The sequence below is a fragment of the Spinacia oleracea genome, chromosome 4 (assembly GCF_020520425.1).
Source record: "Spinacia oleracea cultivar Varoflay chromosome 4, BTI_SOV_V1, whole genome shotgun sequence".
Classification (NCBI taxonomy): Eukaryota; Viridiplantae; Streptophyta; class Magnoliopsida; order Caryophyllales; family Amaranthaceae; genus Spinacia; species Spinacia oleracea.
Window position 1 is genome coordinate 9,809,841 of NC_079490.1, and position 17,296 is coordinate 9,827,136.

The window sequence follows — 17,296 nt, forward strand, 5'->3', positions numbered from 1 at the left end:
TTACCAACCCGTCGTGGTGCTCCCGCTGTGTATCTACAGAATCTGAATCGTCGAAAGTGATAGCCATTGCGGTCAGGGACCTGTGTAGTGCGACCTCGTCTTCGGTTTGTCCCTCTTCTACGGTCTCAGATTCTCCCCTGTTAATTTTTTTAGCTGCAGAAGAGGTTAGTCCACAAATATCTGAACCACCGGAAATAACATTTACCACTTTATTGAACGGTGGTGGGTCTGGTCGCTCGCTGCTTGTCGCTGGGCCGGGCAGGGTGGTTTGTGAAGGAAATAATGCCCTTGGTCCAAGTATGCATTCTATGTTAAGTCTAATAAATGCGGTTCAGTATTAATTAACAAGTTAATAATTCAGTGAGATCAAGTGAGCTGAATGCCTAGCTAGAGGCCGCTTCAGTTCAAGTGGAATTAATGATATTAATCCACAGCTTACTCTTGACTGAACCCGTAGGGTCACACAAATAGTACGTAAACGGATCAAGTATTTAATGGCATTAAATACTCCATCTATGAATATTCGGAACCGACGGATCTTGGTTTCAGTAGGAGCTAAGATCGTCACAGGCAAGAAATGAATACTCCGGAAACGATGATATGGCCGGAAACGGAAATATGGATCGTATCGGAAATATGAATATTATCCAAGTCGTAGATGTTGCCGGAAACGGAAACATGGTACGTATCGGAAAATATTGTTGGAAATGGAAATATTACCAGAATCGGAAATATTGCCGGAAACGGAAATATTGTCAGAATCGGAAATATTACCGGAATCGGAAAATAATTCCGGAAACGGAAATATTAAATATTTGTTCGAAACGGAAATTAATTCCGGAATCGGAAATATTGAATATTGTTCGTATCGGAAATAGATTCCGGAAATGGAATTTTAATCGGAAGCGTATCGTACGAATTAGCATCGGACGAGGCCTGCCGGACGAAGGCCCAGCACGAAGCCAGGCCATCGCCCAGCAAGCACGCACGCCACAGCCCAGCGCGCACAAGGCCACGCATGCGTGGGCCGCGCTGCGTGGGCTGCTGCTCGCATGCGTGGGCAGCCCTTGTGGCTGCCGTGTGTGTGTGAGTTTGAGCTCATGCGAGATTCCTGAATCTGCAAGAGTCAGTGTATGATTAAATGTCTATTCCTATTGGATAAATTGATTAAGTAGAATTCATGTAGAATTCTAATTCCAATTAATTCGCATCCTACTAGGATTACGATTCCTTTTCCATAACTCTATAAATAAAGGCCTAGGGGTCATAATTTATACACAAGTTTCAAAGTATTCAAAAGTGAGTTTTTTGAGAGAAAATTCAAACACCCATCTTGCCCCAAAAGTGCCGAATTTTCTGAGTACCTTAAGGGCGATTCTAGTTGGTCAATCTTAAGGCGGATCCGGACGTGCTATGGACTTTCTACGGAGGGACGACACTTGGAGTCCTAAAAGACTTGTTCTTGTTCGGTTCGGGCGCAGCTAGGGAAGGCACGCAACAAAGAGTATGCATCTAAACTATGCTAAATGATTATGTGTAAATAATATGTTTCCTGGGTTAATGGTTGTTTCCGCATGATCTATGTAATGTCATATGTATCATAACCTAACAGTGGTATCACGAGCCCCTTATTATTTTCATAATCTAAATTGCATGAACATGGTTAAATATTACAAATTTGCAAGAATTAAAAGGGGTGATTAATTTTCGTAATTGTTAATTAGTTGCAAATTGCGTTTATTTAATTATATGTACGCAGTTTTTCGGCAGTTTCTTCATTACTCATCCGAACTGAGTGATTTTTGTGTCAATTCCGCATGTAAAAGGCATTCTAAAATTTTGACAAAAATAGTATTTTTCTGCCGAACCCAGAATTCTCAAATTCGAAGCCTAACTATGACTTTTCGAAGGTTTTAGTTTTTCGAATGCAAAATTTCGTAAATTTAAGATGTTAAATTAAATATTTGCGATTCCTGTTGATAAATCTTGAATTTTTGATTGACCTACTGCATATGTTTAACAAGTTTGAATGCCTAGTCTTGTTAATTATGCAATCTAATTTGTAATTATGATTAATTTGTTGAAAATTAGAATAATTTAGAATTAATTTGATTTTCATAATTAATTGTAATTTAATTAGAAACCTATGATTAAAAACCACCATAAAAATTGTAAATTTACGATAAATTTTAAATTTTTATGACCTAGACTTGAATCCATATCAATCGGAAATCAATTGGATAATAAATTTTCGATTTTTCGCCCTAAAATTATGAAATTAATAATATTTATTAATTTGTCATTAATTTTAAATATAAATTTTAAATTTTTATGCGATTCGTTCAAATAACTTGCACGCACGAAGCAATGGACGCTTCGTGTTACCCTTAAGGGGTGTTGTATAATGCGGGCATGCGACGACGAGCAAGGGAGCTCGTCGCCCGTGCGGCACGAATGCAATGAGCAAGGCCGTAGTGCACGAGCACAAGGCAGCAGCCCTGCCTTGTGTCGTGTGCCACGAGCAATGACCGTATGGGCATGGGCGAGGGGCGAGCCAAGGCAGTCGCGTGTGGGCAGCAAGCGAGCTGCGCCACAGCGCGCGCTGCCTCGCACAACAGCGCGCAGCCTCGTGCGCAGCGAGCGCAAGCTCGCGTGCCACGAGCGCTGCGCCCAGCATCACTCGCGCGCACCAGCGAGCGATCTCGCGCGCCAGCGCGCGATCTCGCGCGCCAGCGAGCGATGCAGCGCCCCAGCGAGCGATGGCTCGCGCGCACCAGCGAGCGATCTCGCGCACCAGCGAGCGCGGTAACGCGCGCGCGCTGCGAGCGATAGCTCGCGTGCGGTGGGCGCTGTGCGGAGGCTTGCGTATGGGACAGCAGCAGCTATGCAACGAGCGCATGGGCTGCGCGCACATGGCCAGCAATGGCTGTGTGCGTACAGCCCATGGGCGTGCAACGCGTAGGGTGTTTGCGTTACGATTAGATCGTTTTGAATGTTTAATTTGAAAATTTCAGTTCACGTAATTTTTAATTGATTTTAAAATTAATAATTTGAATTAATTTCTTGGATTTTAATTTTGAATATTATAATTATAATAAATGGCATTTATTCTAATTATTTTACTAAAATTAAAATCATAAATTAATTTAAATATGACTGAAATTAAAATTAAATTTTTGGATTCAATTATAAATTTATATGAGCTTTAAATTTTAATTAAATTTGTATGTTTCCGGTTAGACTAGAAATACAATTTTATGTTTAAAATTAGTAAAGCATATGAATTTATTGGTTTGAGTGGGAGTGCTTTTAGTCATAAACTCTTGATTAGGTCTACAAATCCTTAAGGTTAAAACAACTCGATTAGAATTAATAAGGACTGAATAATTGGTAGATTATTGGTGACCTTGATTAATTGCTGCAAATGTTTACGTGATGCATAATGTGTTTTACTAACCAGCTATGTGGGCCATTCATGATAATGAATGGGTGAATGGTATATATTGTATATGTACTGTTTTGCAGGTTATGAAGTGACTAGTATGGCCCAAATAGGATAGAAAATATGGTCTGCGTACCATTAATTTGAATGTAATTGGTCTAAAGTACCAAAGTTGTTTTTCAATTCAAATATGGTCTGCGTACCATCAAATAGTTGTAATTAGTTATAACTTATCCTATTTGAAGAAAATGGTGCCTCCCACGGAGATTTTCAAGACGGACTTTGAAGTCAAAGCTTCAAGATGAAGTCGGGCCATACTAGATCACAAATATCTTATGCATGTTTTAAGTTATTTATTGCTTTAAATATGTCTTAAAATGCATGAGATCAAAAGCTTGATTATGTTGCATGATTAAGGATTTTAGTTCACTTAAAATCTAACCAACATAGTAAGAGCCTTAAGTTCCAAACTTAAAAATTGAGTTAAAAGGTGCCATGCCAAAATATACACTTGCTTGGATATCCTTTACATCAATCTAGTAATAGTTTTCGCTCAGCGAGGTGTTACTTATTGGTCCTAAAGGGGCAAGGTACACAAATAATTGTGAGTACATGTTAGTTTTGGTGAAACTCAACGATATAAGTAAGGAGTCCTTTTATGTCGTGGCAAATTCGATAGGTTTACCTAATAAGTTCTTAGACGTACCTATCAACCAAGAATAGTTTCTAGACTATTAGCAAAAGGCTTTTGCTTACCTAAGATGTTCTAGGATTAAGTCGACAAACTGTGCTTAGTTCTTCAATGATTTTAGGATCTTGGAATCATTTTATTCACACCTGCCGGAACACATAACTTGAATAAAATGCTTAATAAACATTGAATTATGCATGAATGCTAGAATTTAAGTTTATTAAGAGAAACTGTGAATGGTTATTTATTTGTTTATTCTTTTCAATTGTAGTTTTTAATATGGCAAACAACAATTCATTCAACATTCGATCAATTCTCGAAAAGGAGAAGTTGAACGGGAAAAACTTCCTTGACTGGCAAAGGAACTTGCAAATAGTTCTTATGCAGGAAGAAAAGGAGTATGTCCTAGATGAGGCGATGCCCGAAGCTCCAGGCGACGGGATCACTCAGGCAGCCCTCAATCGTTGGATTGATGCCAACAAGGATGTGAAATGTCTAATGCTCGCCACCATGAGTGCGGATCTGCAGAAAACGTTCATCAACTCAGATGCTTTCACAATCATCAGTGAGTTGAAGAACATGTTCCAAGATCTGGCTCGAGTCGAAAGATTCGAGACTCATAGGCAAATTCTTGAGACCAAGCTTAAGAAAGGCGAGCCCGTAAGTCCACATGTTCTCAAAATGATTGGACTCATTGAGAATATGAGTCGGCTGGATCAGCAATTTTCTCAGGAAATGGCTATAGACACCATCCTCCATTCTCTTCATAGCGGGTATGATCAGTTCAAACTGAACTACAGTATGAATAGTCTGGACAAAACGCTCACTGAGCTTCACGGTATGCTGAAGACCGCTGAAAAGACGCTCAAAAGTGATAAGCAGGATGTGCTTATGGTGCGTGGGGGCAAGTTCAAGAAATCTGGAAAGAAGAGGAATGCTAAGAAAGGTGGCAACAAGGCCAGCCCAACTAAGCAAACTGGCGCCAAATCTGCAAAGAGGAAGGTCAGTCAACCCACTTCTGAATCCGAATGCTTCTACTGCAAGAAGAAGGGGCATTGGAAGAGAGATTGCTTGAAGCTAAAGGAAGATCAGAAGAACGGAACAGTCGTTCCATCTTCAGGTATTTTCGTTATAGACTGTATACTTGCTAATTCAACTTCTTGGGTATTAGATACAGGTTGTGGCTCACACTTATGTTCCAATCCACAGGGACTAAGAAGAAGTAGAAAGTTAAGCAAGGGTGAAGTCGACCTACGAGTGGGAAATGGAGCACGGATTGCTGCATTAGCTGTAGGAACATACTATTTGTCGTTGCCCTCCGGGCTAGTTTTGGAACTGGAAGAATGTTTCCATGTTCCAAGTCTTACTAAAAACATCATTTCAGTTTCTTGCTTAGATGCTAAGGGATTTTCCTTTATAATAAAAGACAATAGTTGTTCGTTTTATTTTAAAGAGATGTTTTATGGATCTGCTAGATTAGTCAATGGACTTTATTTATTAGATCACGACAAACAAGTATATAACATAAATACCAAAAAGGCCAAAAAGGATGATTCAGATCTCACCTATCTGTGGCATTGTCGATTAGGCCATATAAACTTGAAACGCTTAGAAAGACTTCAAAGGGAAGGAATTCTAGAACCATTTGACTTAGAGGATTATGGTAAATGCGAATCATGTTTACTTGGCAAAATGACAAAGCAACCTTTCTCTAAAGTTGGAGAAAGAGCAAATGAACTATTGGGTTTAATCCATACAGATGTATGTGGACCAATGAGTACAAATGCTAGAGGTGGTTTCAGCTACTTTATCACTTTCACTGATGACTTCAGTAGGTATGGTTATGTCTACCTAATGAAGCATAAGTCTGAATCCTTTGACAAATTCAAGGAATTTCAGAGTGAAGTAGAGAATCAATTAGGCAAGAAGATCAAGGCACTGCGGTCTGATAGAGGCGGTGAATATCTGAGCTATGAATTTGATGACCATCTGAAAGAATGTGGAATTCTATCAGAATTGACTCCTCCTGGAACACCACAATGGAACGGTGTGTCAGAACGGAGGAACAGAACCTTGCTAGACATGGTCAGGTCAATGATGGGTCAGGCCGAACTTCCATTAGAATTTTGGGGACATGCACTAAATACAGCTGCACTCACTATAAATAGAGCTCCGTCTAAAGCTGTCGAAAAGACTCCATACGAATTATGGTTTGGAAAGCCTCCAAATGTGTCTTTTCTTAAGATTTGGGGATGTGAAGTATACGTCAAACGATTAATTTCAGACAAACTTCATCCAAAATCTGACAAATGTATCCTTGTGGGCTATCCAAAGGAAACAAAGGGGTATTACTTCTACAATACATCTGAGAACAAAGTGTTTGTTGCTCGAGATGGTGTCTTTTTGGAGAAAGATCACATTTCCAAAATGACAAGTGGGAGAAAAGTAGACCTCGAAGAAATTCGAGTCGAACAACAAACTCTAGAGAATGCTCAAGATGACATTCAGGATGAAACTCAGAGACCTTTAGAAGAATCTGGTGAGAATCATGGTCAATCTAGAAATGTTACCCCGCGTAGATCGCAAAGATATAGATCTCAACCGGAAAGGTACTTAGGTATTTTGACGAACGAGAGCTATGACGTTCTATTACTTGAAAGTGATGAACCTGCGACCTACAAGCAAGCTATGACGAGCCCTAGCTCCAAGCAATGGCAAGAAGCCATGCAATCTGAATTAGACTCCATGTCTGAAAACCAAGTATGGGATTTGGTCGATTTGCCAGATGGCTACCAAGCCATTGGAAGCAAATGGGTTTTCAAACTGAAAAAGGACAAGGATGGGAAACTTGAAGTTTTCAAAGCTAGATTGGTTGCGAAAGGTTACAGGCAAGTCCACGGTGTGGATTACGATGAAACCTTTTCACCAGTTGCAATGCTAAAGTCTATTCGAATAATGTTAGCAATCGCTGCATATTACGATTACGAAATATGGCAGATGGATGTCAAAACTGCTTTCTTAAACGGCGTTTTAACAGAAACTGTGTTTATGACACAGCCTGAAGGTTTTGAGGATCCAAAGAATGCTAAAAAGGTATGCAAGCTAAAGAAGTCAATCTACGGATTGAAGCAGGCATCCAGGAGCTGGAATATACGTTTTGATGAAGCAGTCAGTGACTTTGGTTTCATCAAGAACGCGGACGAATCTTGTGTATACAAGAAGGTCAGTGGGAGCAAAATTGCTTTCCTAGTATTATATGTCGACGACATATTGCTTATCGGAAATGACATTCCTATGTTGAACTCTGTCAAGATTTGGCTTGGGAAATGTTTTTCGATGAAGGATCTAGGAGAAGCACAGTACATATTGGGCATCAAGATTTACAGAGATAGATCTAAAAAGATGATTGGACTTAGTCAAAGCACTTATATCAATAAGGTGCTTGATAGGTTCAAGATGGCGGACTCCAAGCAAGGCTACCTACCCATGTCTCATGGAATGACTCTAAGCAAGACTCAGTGCCCAAAAACACTTGATGAGCGTAGACGAATGAATGGGATTCCATATGCATCATTGATTGGTTCAATAATGTATGCTATGATATGTACACGCCCGGATGTTGCGTACGCACTCAGTGCTACGAGCAGATACCAGTCAGACCCAGGAGAGGCGCATTGGACTGCTGCCAAGAATATTCTGAAGTACCTGAAAAGGCACAAAGATGACTTCCTGGTCTATGGTGGAGATGATGAATTAATTGTTAAAGGCTATACGGACGCAAGTTTCCAAACCGACAAAGATGATTTCAGATCACAGTCTGGGTTTGTCTTCTGCCTCAACGGAGGAGCAGTAAGCTGGAAAAGTGCTAAGCAAAGCACCATTGCGGATTCTACAACTGAAGCGGAGTACATTGCTGCACATGAAGCAGCAAAGGAAGCTATATGGCTAAGGAAGTTCATAGGAGAACTTGGTGTAGTCCCCTCCATTAAAGGACCAATAGCCCTGTATTGTGATAATAACGGAGCTATTGCACAGGCAAAAGAGCCTAGACACCACCAGAGAGTCAAGCATGTACTTCGTAGATTTCACCTTCTACGAGAGTTCGTTGAAAGAAAAGAAGTCGAGATAAGCAAAATTGGAACTGATGACAACATATCAGATCCATTAACTAAACCTCTGCCGCAAGCGAAGCACAACTCGCACACTGCAGCTATGGGAATCAAGCATATTGGAGAATGGCTTTGATGTCTCTGTTTAATGTTTTAAAGTTTTAGAGTTTAAATCTTTGTAAAACATTATTGGTTAATCATTCACAATAAATGAAAGGAATTCATTTTTCCATTTAATTTGTGGTTTATTAAATGATGAGTCCCTTCAACTTGACGATATATTCAAGATAGACTGTCAGGACCAGTCCTGTGACTAAGAAATGTCTATCAAGTGAACTTGAATGTCAAAGGTTGAAAATGGTCCCTAGTCGGAGTTTTCTATAAAATTGGACGCATAGAAAACGTTAGACGATTAGAATGCAAGATGACTAGTAGTTCTGTTTCTTGAACTATGTGGACATGGCAATGTCATAATCATTTGCATAGATACTTACTTTGGGAAGACTAGTATCGGACAAGACCTATGAAACTTTACTGTAAGAGATGAAAGTCTGTCATAAGTAAATTTCATTAAATTATTAGACACTAAATCCTCAATACCTGAGTGATTTGAGATTACTTGTTTGAGAACTGGTTGCTTTGACGTTGACCAACCGTCGCACCGTAAAAGGAGGCTATAAAGGCAACGCTCAGGTAATCACCTATCAAACGAAGTCTAATCTCAAGATCGCAAGATTGGGATTGTCCTCCCATAAATCGGGATGAGATGCTTAAAAGTTGTACAAGGCCACTCGGAGAGCTAGAAACTGTGAAATGCATGGCCGTGCTCGGATGAATCATAGGCTATGATTATCTGTTTATTTGATCAGTTGAACTCTGAAACCGAGGAACACCTCTGGACATAATAAGGATGACAACTCTTACCTTATGTTCAAGAGCAAGCATCGAGCGACAAAGGAATTAGGAAATGCACACTTGTCCCTAAGGACAAGTGGGAGACTGAAGGAAATAATGCCCTTGGTCCAAGTATGCATTCTATGTTAAGTCTAATAAATGCGGTTCAGTATTAATTAACAAGTTAATAATTCAGTGAGATCAAGTGAGCTGAATGCCTAGCTAGAGGCCGCTTCAGTTCAAGTGGAATTAATGATATTAATCCACAGCTTACTCTTGACTGAACCCGTAGGGTCACACAAATAGTACGTAAACGGATCAAGTATTTAATGGCATTAAATACTCCATCTATGAATATTCGGAACCGACGGATCTTGGTTTCAGTAGGAGCTAAGATCGTCACAGGCAAGAAATGAATACTCCGGAAACGATGATATGGCCGGAAACGGAAATATGGATCGTATCGGAAATATGAATATTATCCAAGTCGTAGATGTTGCCGGAAACGGAAACATGGTACGTATCGGAAAATATTGTTGGAAATGGAAATATTACCAGAATCGGAAATATTGCCGGAAACGGAAATATTGTCAGAATCGGAAATATTACCGGAATCGGAAAATAATTCCGGAAACGGAAATATTAAATATTTGTTCGAAACGGAAATTAATTCCGGAATCGGAAATATTGAATATTGTTCGTATCGGAAATAGATTCCGGAAATGGAATTTTAATCGGAAGCGTATCGTACGAATTAGCATCGGACGAGGCCTGCCGGACGAAGGCCCAGCACGAAGCCAGGCCATCGCCCAGCAAGCACGCACGCCACAGCCCAGCGCGCACAAGGCCACGCATGCGTGGGCCGCGCTGCGTGGGCTGCTGCTCGCATGCGTGGGCAGCCCTTGTGGCTGCCGTGTGTGTGTGAGTTTGAGCTCATGCGAGATTCCTGAATCTGCAAGAGTCAGTGTATGATTAAATGTCTATTCCTATTGGATAAATTGATTAAGTAGAATTCATGTAGAATTCTAATTCCAATTAATTCGCATCCTACTAGGATTACGATTCCTTTTCCATAACTCTATAAATAAAGGCCTAGGGGTCATAATTTATACACAAGTTTCAAAGTATTCAAAAGTGAGTTTTTTGAGAGAAAATTCAAACACCCATCTTGCCCCAAAAGTGCCGAATTTTCTGAGTACCTTAAGGGCGATTCTAGTTGGTCAATCTTAAGGCGGATCCGGACGTGCTGTGGACTTTCTACGGAGGGACGACACTTGGAGTCCTAAAAGACTTGTTCTTGTTCGGTTCTGGCGCAGCTAGGGAAGGCACGCAACAAAGAGTATGCATCTAAACTATGCTAAATGATTATGTGTAAATAATATGTTTCCTGGGTTAATGGTTGTTTCCGCATGATCTATGTAATGTCATATGTATCATAACCTAACAGTTTGCTCTTTGGAAAATGTTTCTTTTCCCTTGTCGCTCAACAGTTCCTTTAGATGCCCCCGTTTCAGGAGGTATGCGACATCCTTTCGGAGGGAGATGCACTCCTCGGTTGTGTGTCCGTTGTCGCGGTGGAAGTCGCACCATTTGCTCATGTCCTTCATGGAGTCCGGTCTGTCGTTCTTCCGGGGCCATCTGACTGTTCCACCTACATTTTGAAGGGCGTTCACCACACCTCCAATGTCGACGTTGAAGCCGTAGTCGGAGATGTTAGGGTGTTCGACCCGCTCGTTCCTGTAAACATTGTTAGTATCATAATACTGATTGACACTTTGTACCTGGTTTTGCCGAACATATGGTTGGTGTCGCCAATTGTTGTTCCTTGGGGTGTACGATCTTCTGTCGCTGCTGCCCCCTGTCGATCGTTGAGATGCTGTTCGGATAACCTCGTCGTCTTCGATTCGCATCTGGGCGGTGGCCCTTGATCGCACCTCTTCGAAAGTTGCACAGGGGTATTTGGTTATTTCCCGGTATAGCTCCGAATTGGGGATGAGGCCTCTCTTGAACGCCTCAATAGCAGTCCTGACATCACAATTTTTTATACCAATTTTTTCACAATTAAAACGGTTAAAATAATCGCGTACCGACTCGGTTGGCCCTTGAACCAACCGATAGAGATCACTGGTTTGTTTTTCTAACTGGCGACTGCTGGCGAATTGTTGATAGAAGGCGTTGATGAGGTCGGACAGACAGGAGATGGATCTGGGAGGGACGTTCGTGAGCCATTCCAAAGCTGCTCCATCAAGGGTGCCGCCGAATGATTTGCACATAACAGGTTCCACTAGGTCGTGCGGAATCCCGATCTGCCACATGCGCTGCTTGTAGAAGTTGACGTGCCTATAGGGGTCGGATGTCCCGTCGTACAAGGTGGTCCAGGTTGGGAGCCGGAGTGTGTGCGGAACTGTCACTCTAGCGATCGCTTCGCAGAACGGCGACGCGGAATATCCGTCGGTCGGCTCGGTCTCCACTGGTGTAGGTGCCCCGGGGAACCTGGTCATCAACTTCATCAGGCGGGAATAGTGCTTTGTCATGCGTGCATCCATCTTGTTCAGGCGTTGGGTCACCGGATCGGGAGCTTCTTTGTCTTCTTCCTCACGGGTTTCCTCCTCATCGTCGGTCACGTCTTCAAAGTCATCGGGCATCTCGAACGTTAGCTTTTTTGGCTTCCCACCTTTGTAGTGGGACTGGTGTTTGTTGCTCTTTACAGATTCGAGCTCTTTCTGGAGGGTTTCATTGGATGCCCTCTCTTGGGCTAGTTCGGCTTGGGCTTTCTCGTAAGCCGCCTTCATCTCTGCGATCGTCATCTCTCCAGTAGTCATGGTGAGAGGGGTGCTTTTGTGTAAAACCTAGTTAATGTCCCCACAGACGGCGCCAAACTGTTTATGCCAAAATTCGTATGGGGGCGACTTTCGGCTAGGGTCGACACTAACTAAGCAAAGAATCAACGACACAAATAAAGAGACACGACACAGAGGAGTGTTGACGCGGAAAACCCAGGAATAAGGTAAAAAACCGCGGATAGCTATGAGGCTATCAATCCACTAAGTATTCTATATGATTGTTTATGCTTTTCTTTCTGAGAATCGATAACTAAAATCTCAAGTACAATAATGAATACTGAAACAGTTTATAACTTAAGAATTTCGGTGCTTGAGTGAACGTGGCTTGCTTATCATTATCTTCGTCCTTTTATAGGGTATTCTCAACGGTCTAATCGGTTGAGAAAATCCCACAAAGATAGGAGTATCTTCATCACACGTCTCTTCAGCCTTCAACTGCTTCCGCGCTTCTCGCGTGAGTCTTGGACTCGTTCTTGCTAGCTTGACGGCGCTGCCTATCATGGGCTTTAGGTCAACTTATCTTCATCAACCCGTTTCTCGAGGACGTGTCTCAGTTGCTTGTACTTTGTCGCCTGTCCTTCGTCGGCTATACCTCGTCGTATGATGCTACGTCGGACGTATCTCCCTGGAGCTGTGTTTACCTGCGACACGACATGACCTGGCTGACACGACATGACCAAACGTTAGAACGGTTATGTCGTTAGTCCAAAAAGTGGGATAACAACAATGATAGTTGTTCTTCTTCCATTCTCTTTCTTTCTTCCTATTTTGTCTGACCTGGTCAATATATGGAGCTTTTTGCTGAAAGAATAAAATACAAAGAAAATTAATTGAAAATCTCATCTAGCTTAATTAGCTTTATGGAAACTAATTGCATGTATGTGTTTTCCAACAAGATTACTTACAGTAGCACTCAGGGATAGCCATTCTTCACGTCCATCCATGACGAGATTATATGGTGTCTGATGAAAAGAAGAGCACGGATTAACAAACTGATTTACAAAGAAATTTATTAATCGATACTAATTAATTAACAGCTGTGTATACACTACAAGAATTTGTATCTTTAACGACAACCTAATTACGACGGGTCAAAAATCCCGTCGCAAAAGCCTTTTACGACGGGGCTAACAACCAAACAATGACGGGAATAACCGTCGCAAATGTCTTTTACGACGGGATTTCTATTAACGACGACCCCCTTTTATGACGGGTTCGCGACAGGAAATCCCGTCGTTAATCATCGATTGTTGGCCTTTCGCGACGGGATTTCCCGTCGTTAATCGTACAATTTCTTGTAGTGATAAAAAAGAGATCTTACCATTTTGATTGGGAATGGTCCATGCTCCTCCTGAAGTTTCTTCAGATACTTTCGTCTGTAATTAAACAAAATCAGATCAGAGTACAAAGAAAAGACTAAATAAGGAAAAAAATAATTAAAGTAACAAGTTACACGTAAATCTTCATCGCTTCCTTGTCCATTGTTAGCTTCGGAAAATGAAACGATGTGACAACGGGTACAGGGACTTCGCCTACAAGACGAGTCCTGAATCATAACATATATAATATTAATCTCAACAACTTTGTGAAATTGGTTTCAAATCTGATATATATATATATATGCAAGTTAAGATGAATAAATCCATTAACAAAAATTGATTAAAACTTACTTAAGATCATAAGTATGCATGATGAGCTGCAAAAACAAAGTTCAATTGGTGAGATTTGAATAAGATTTGTACTAAATACACATCCATTAGACATGCATATCATGCTCTTGTAAAACTTATCATGAATGATACGACAAAAGGGGGAATGACGCCGGTAAACATATACAATAAGAACTTTGAGTTTGTTGAAAAATTGACGTGTAACAAGTTCAATAATATAAATAAAATCAAAAGACCGGTATTAGCATATTGCATCATACAAAAGAACACTAACCTTCAAAAGGGAGTAAAAAGGAACAAAAATGATAAAGGTCGCAACATGCGACCTTTAAGCCGTGTCACAATGATGACATGGCATGCTTATGTGTCATGATTTAAATTGGAAACTAAAATATTTAATTTATATATCCTACTTTAAATGTTTCAAAAAAAGCTAGGAAAATCTTAATATTCTAATTTATTTCCTTATTTATATCGACTACCTTATTTACATATTTTCATAGTAAAAATATTGCATTGATAGTAAAAATATTATTATGACTCACAGCCTACGTGTCGCCTATATGTACCAATTAAACTGCGACACGTAAGATTGCGACAACTAAATATTGTCGCAACTTGCGACCTTTATCATCACCCAAAAAGGAAAAAGAACCAATGAGAATAGAGATGAGAGTGTATTTTGTTTAAATGCAAACTCCACAGTTGATGAATTTTGTGATTGAATTTGTTTCGCTGGGTTTTTCTTAGTTCTCATAAATACTAAAGCTTGTAATTTAGGAAACTAGAGCTCTAAATGACAAGAAGGGGGAGGAAAGGAGTAAGGGCAATTTAGAACTTTCATCACGAACATGACAATATCCAATAAAATAATATTATGTTACAATCCTTTAGTTTTTAAATCCCACTATCCAGTATCAACTAGGTAACACACTGCCCATCATGTGACTATTGTGTGACTACTGCATTAAGGGGTAGTGTGCTAGTCTAAACCTATTTACCATCTAAGCCCTTGGTGAAGGAAATGTTGGATTTGAAAATTTTCAAGATTCCTTTAGTAGAGACTTACATTTAAAGAACGATTTTTATAGCAAACATTGACATGAATTGTTCGAATCCATAAGTTACTCTTTAGTGTAGTGTAGGTAATAATTAAAAAGAATAAGCTCATTCACAACAATCCTATCACACCCTCTTCGTCCTTGTCTTTTTCTTTCCTTGCTTGCTTGCTCTCCTAGCAACTTCATGATTCACAGCAATCCTAATCACACACCAAAAAAAATATTCTCAGAAACCATTAACAATTTAATAATAAAATAAAATTTCATAAAACTTACCTCGTATCAGTTTTCTTGGTTGTGTTCTTAGTTGTTCCAGACATAGCTCTGGTTGGCACCATCCTGCAATACCAAGGTTTGATCAGCGACGTTCTGAACAATTTAATAATAGAAATAAAATTGCATAAAACTTACATTGTATCAGTTTTCTTAGTTATTCCAGACATTGATCTGGTTGTCACCATCCTGCAATACCAAGGTTTGATCAGCGACGTTCTGAACAATTTAATAATAGAAATAAAATTGCATAAAATTTACCTCGTATCAGTTTTCTTAGTTGTTCCAGACATTGATCTGGTTGTCACCATCCTGCAATACCAAGGTTTGATCAGCCACGTCGCTGAGCCACGGGCCCACGGAGCAACAAATTCGTAAACTTATGTTTAATTTACTGGTAATTACAAAATGAACACAACAACTCAACTATCTTCAGTTAAAATCACAAATCATCAAAACCAGTAACATCTCAGAAAACGACAGGCTATTTATGTATGAAACAATTGAATGAGAAGAATTGAAATAAAAAAATCACCTGTAATCTTGCTACTACATAGTACATATACTACTTATTTATACAGACACATAATCAATGGTTTTGTCAAGAAGCAATAATGTTGAAACTTGAGACAACTCTATAGAGCATACCATGGAGCATAATATGAACAGTAGGTAAATTGTTTGAACAAATATTGTTTCTTAATTAATTTGTTAACATTTCCAGTACAATTAAAGATGTCAATTTCATCTCAGATTCAAATATCAAAATCATTTTAATTATCGAATCCCAAATTAATTACTTTTAAAACCCTAATTTCTTCATGAAACATTTGATGCAACCGCCATTACAGGTACAACACGGTGAAGCAGAATCCATAGCCTATTGTCGACCGACAACAACAATAACAACAAAGACGACAACAACAATAACAACAGCGACAACCAACAACAACAACAGCTACAACCAACACCAACAACAACGTGATCAAACAGGGAAGAGGAGACAGAAAAACACAGACATACCTTAGCTTGGTTGCCGGTTCAGCAACGCAACAACGACGACCGTTGATAACCTTGAGGTGAGAGAGCCTGCTTCAACTTAGAGTGGTCGGCGAGTAGCTTGACTGCGTTAGTTTGGTAGATACTTAAAGGGTTCGAAATCCACAATTTTTTGTAATGGTCTTTTTTTAAAAAAAAAAACAAAAATTTGAATCAAATTAAGTAGTTTGATTTTTAGTGCACTTTTTTGGTAAAAAATATTATTGTAATGTGATAACATTAACGATTATGAAATGTTTTGTGGATGTCCATTATATCTAAAGATGGTCGTGGGCAAGTCGGAATTTGTATCGAGCCCACACCAGACCCACATTGTATCGTGTCAGGTTGGACCGTGCCAAAAAATTTAAAACAGGGTCCATGCCCATGGGCTTTCGTGTCGGGTCCTCCTCTCCGTCGTGCCTAAGCCTAATTTTACTAAATTTAGCGTGTCTTGTCGTGCTTTTTCCAAAAAATTGCGGCCCATGACTTCAAGCCCGTGTCCGGCCGAGCTTTTTTCGTGTCGAGCCTCGGGTTGGCTCGATCCACGGCCATCTTTAATTATACCTCTAAAATTGTTACATAATATTCTAGATCTTAGGGTTTATTCTTCTCCTAACAAACTCTATTGTGTATTGTGTGTGTATATATATATATACATTATTGTTTATGGAATAAGATACACAGTTGTTACCTCCTCGTTTATCCTCTCCTTCTCTTTATTTCACAACACAATACGTTATCAGCACTATAGGTAAACGACAAAAGATAAGATAACAATGGGATTTACAAACACCGAACAAAAGGAATCATATACTCCAGCGTAATCTATACTAATATATTAAAAGGCGTTGTGGAAAATGTATATGTATCACGTAGTACTCTCCTCACGCCACATCATCCACTCACCATGTAGTATGTAATGGCAACCAAAAATCAATACAATGAGGTTCGAACACCAGACCTCCAATTTGGAGGATAATTCTCATTACCATCTTAACCAACCACCAATTGTGGTTTATCTCTTCACATTAATTTATAAATAAATGTTCACATGAAATCTAAACCAAATAAATTTTTATGTGACTTTTTAATTACTATATATGGACTATTTTGAAAAGGAAAAAAATTAAACGTTATGACAACCATGAAGGAAACTGATGTCATAAGTCTCCTAAAAATCAACTATAGGATTGTCTTACATAGCTGCATATATATCTAATTTAGTGTTTATTAATTTGACGTACTTAGTTCAACGAGAAAATAAATTATACA

General features: G+C 39.7%; 2 protein-coding genes and 1 long non-coding RNA gene across 3 annotated transcripts; all 3 read right to left on the minus strand.

The window, feature by feature from the left end:
* Positions 1–10,569: 10,569 nt before the first annotated feature.
* On the minus strand, positions 10,570–11,958 carry LOC130471304 (uncharacterized). The gene is made up of 2 exons (XM_056841351.1): positions 11,249–11,958; positions 10,570–11,161 (listed from the first exon to the last, which is right to left on the minus strand). The coding sequence occupies exons 1-2, from the start codon at positions 11,956–11,958 to the stop codon at positions 10,570–10,572; spliced, it is 1,302 nt and encodes a 433-aa protein (XP_056697329.1).
* Positions 11,959–12,585: 627 nt separating this feature from the next.
* Positions 12,586–13,534, minus strand: LOC130471305 (uncharacterized). The gene is made up of 3 exons (XM_056841352.1): positions 13,301–13,534; positions 12,885–12,941; positions 12,586–12,780 (listed from the first exon to the last, which is right to left on the minus strand). Exons 1-3 carry the CDS (start codon positions 13,532–13,534, stop codon positions 12,586–12,588), a joined length of 486 nt encoding a protein of 161 aa, XP_056697330.1.
* A 1,335-nt stretch (positions 13,535–14,869) lies between these two features.
* LOC110778800 (uncharacterized) lies at positions 14,870–16,140 on the minus strand. The gene is made up of 4 exons (XR_008932701.1): positions 16,007–16,140; positions 15,245–15,295; positions 15,122–15,172; positions 14,870–15,049 (listed from the first exon to the last, which is right to left on the minus strand). It is a non-coding gene; the product is annotated as an uncharacterized lncRNA (long non-coding RNA).
* Between the last annotated feature and the right edge of the window lie 1,156 nt (positions 16,141–17,296).

Excerpts from the sequence above, each read along its gene's own strand:
- LOC130471304 (XM_056841351.1), bottom strand. The coding sequence starts at position 11,958 with ATGACTACTGGAGAGATGACGATCGCAGAGATGAAGGCGGCTTACGAG. Across the intron at positions 11,162-11,248 it reads CAAACCAGTGATCTCTATCG|GACTGCTATTGAGGCGTTCA; the intron begins GTTGGTTCAAGG and ends TTGTGATGTCAG.
- LOC130471305 (XM_056841352.1), bottom strand. The coding sequence starts at position 13,534 with ATGATTCAGGACTCGTCTTGTAGGCGAAGTCCCTGTACCCGTTGTCAC. Across the intron at positions 12,942-13,300 it reads GACCATTCCCAATCAAAATG|ACACCATATAATCTCGTCAT; the intron begins GTAAGATCTCTT and ends TCTTTTCATCAG. Across the intron at positions 12,781-12,884 it reads GGCTATCCCTGAGTGCTACT|CAAAAAGCTCCATATATTGA; the intron begins GTAAGTAATCTT and ends TTATTCTTTCAG.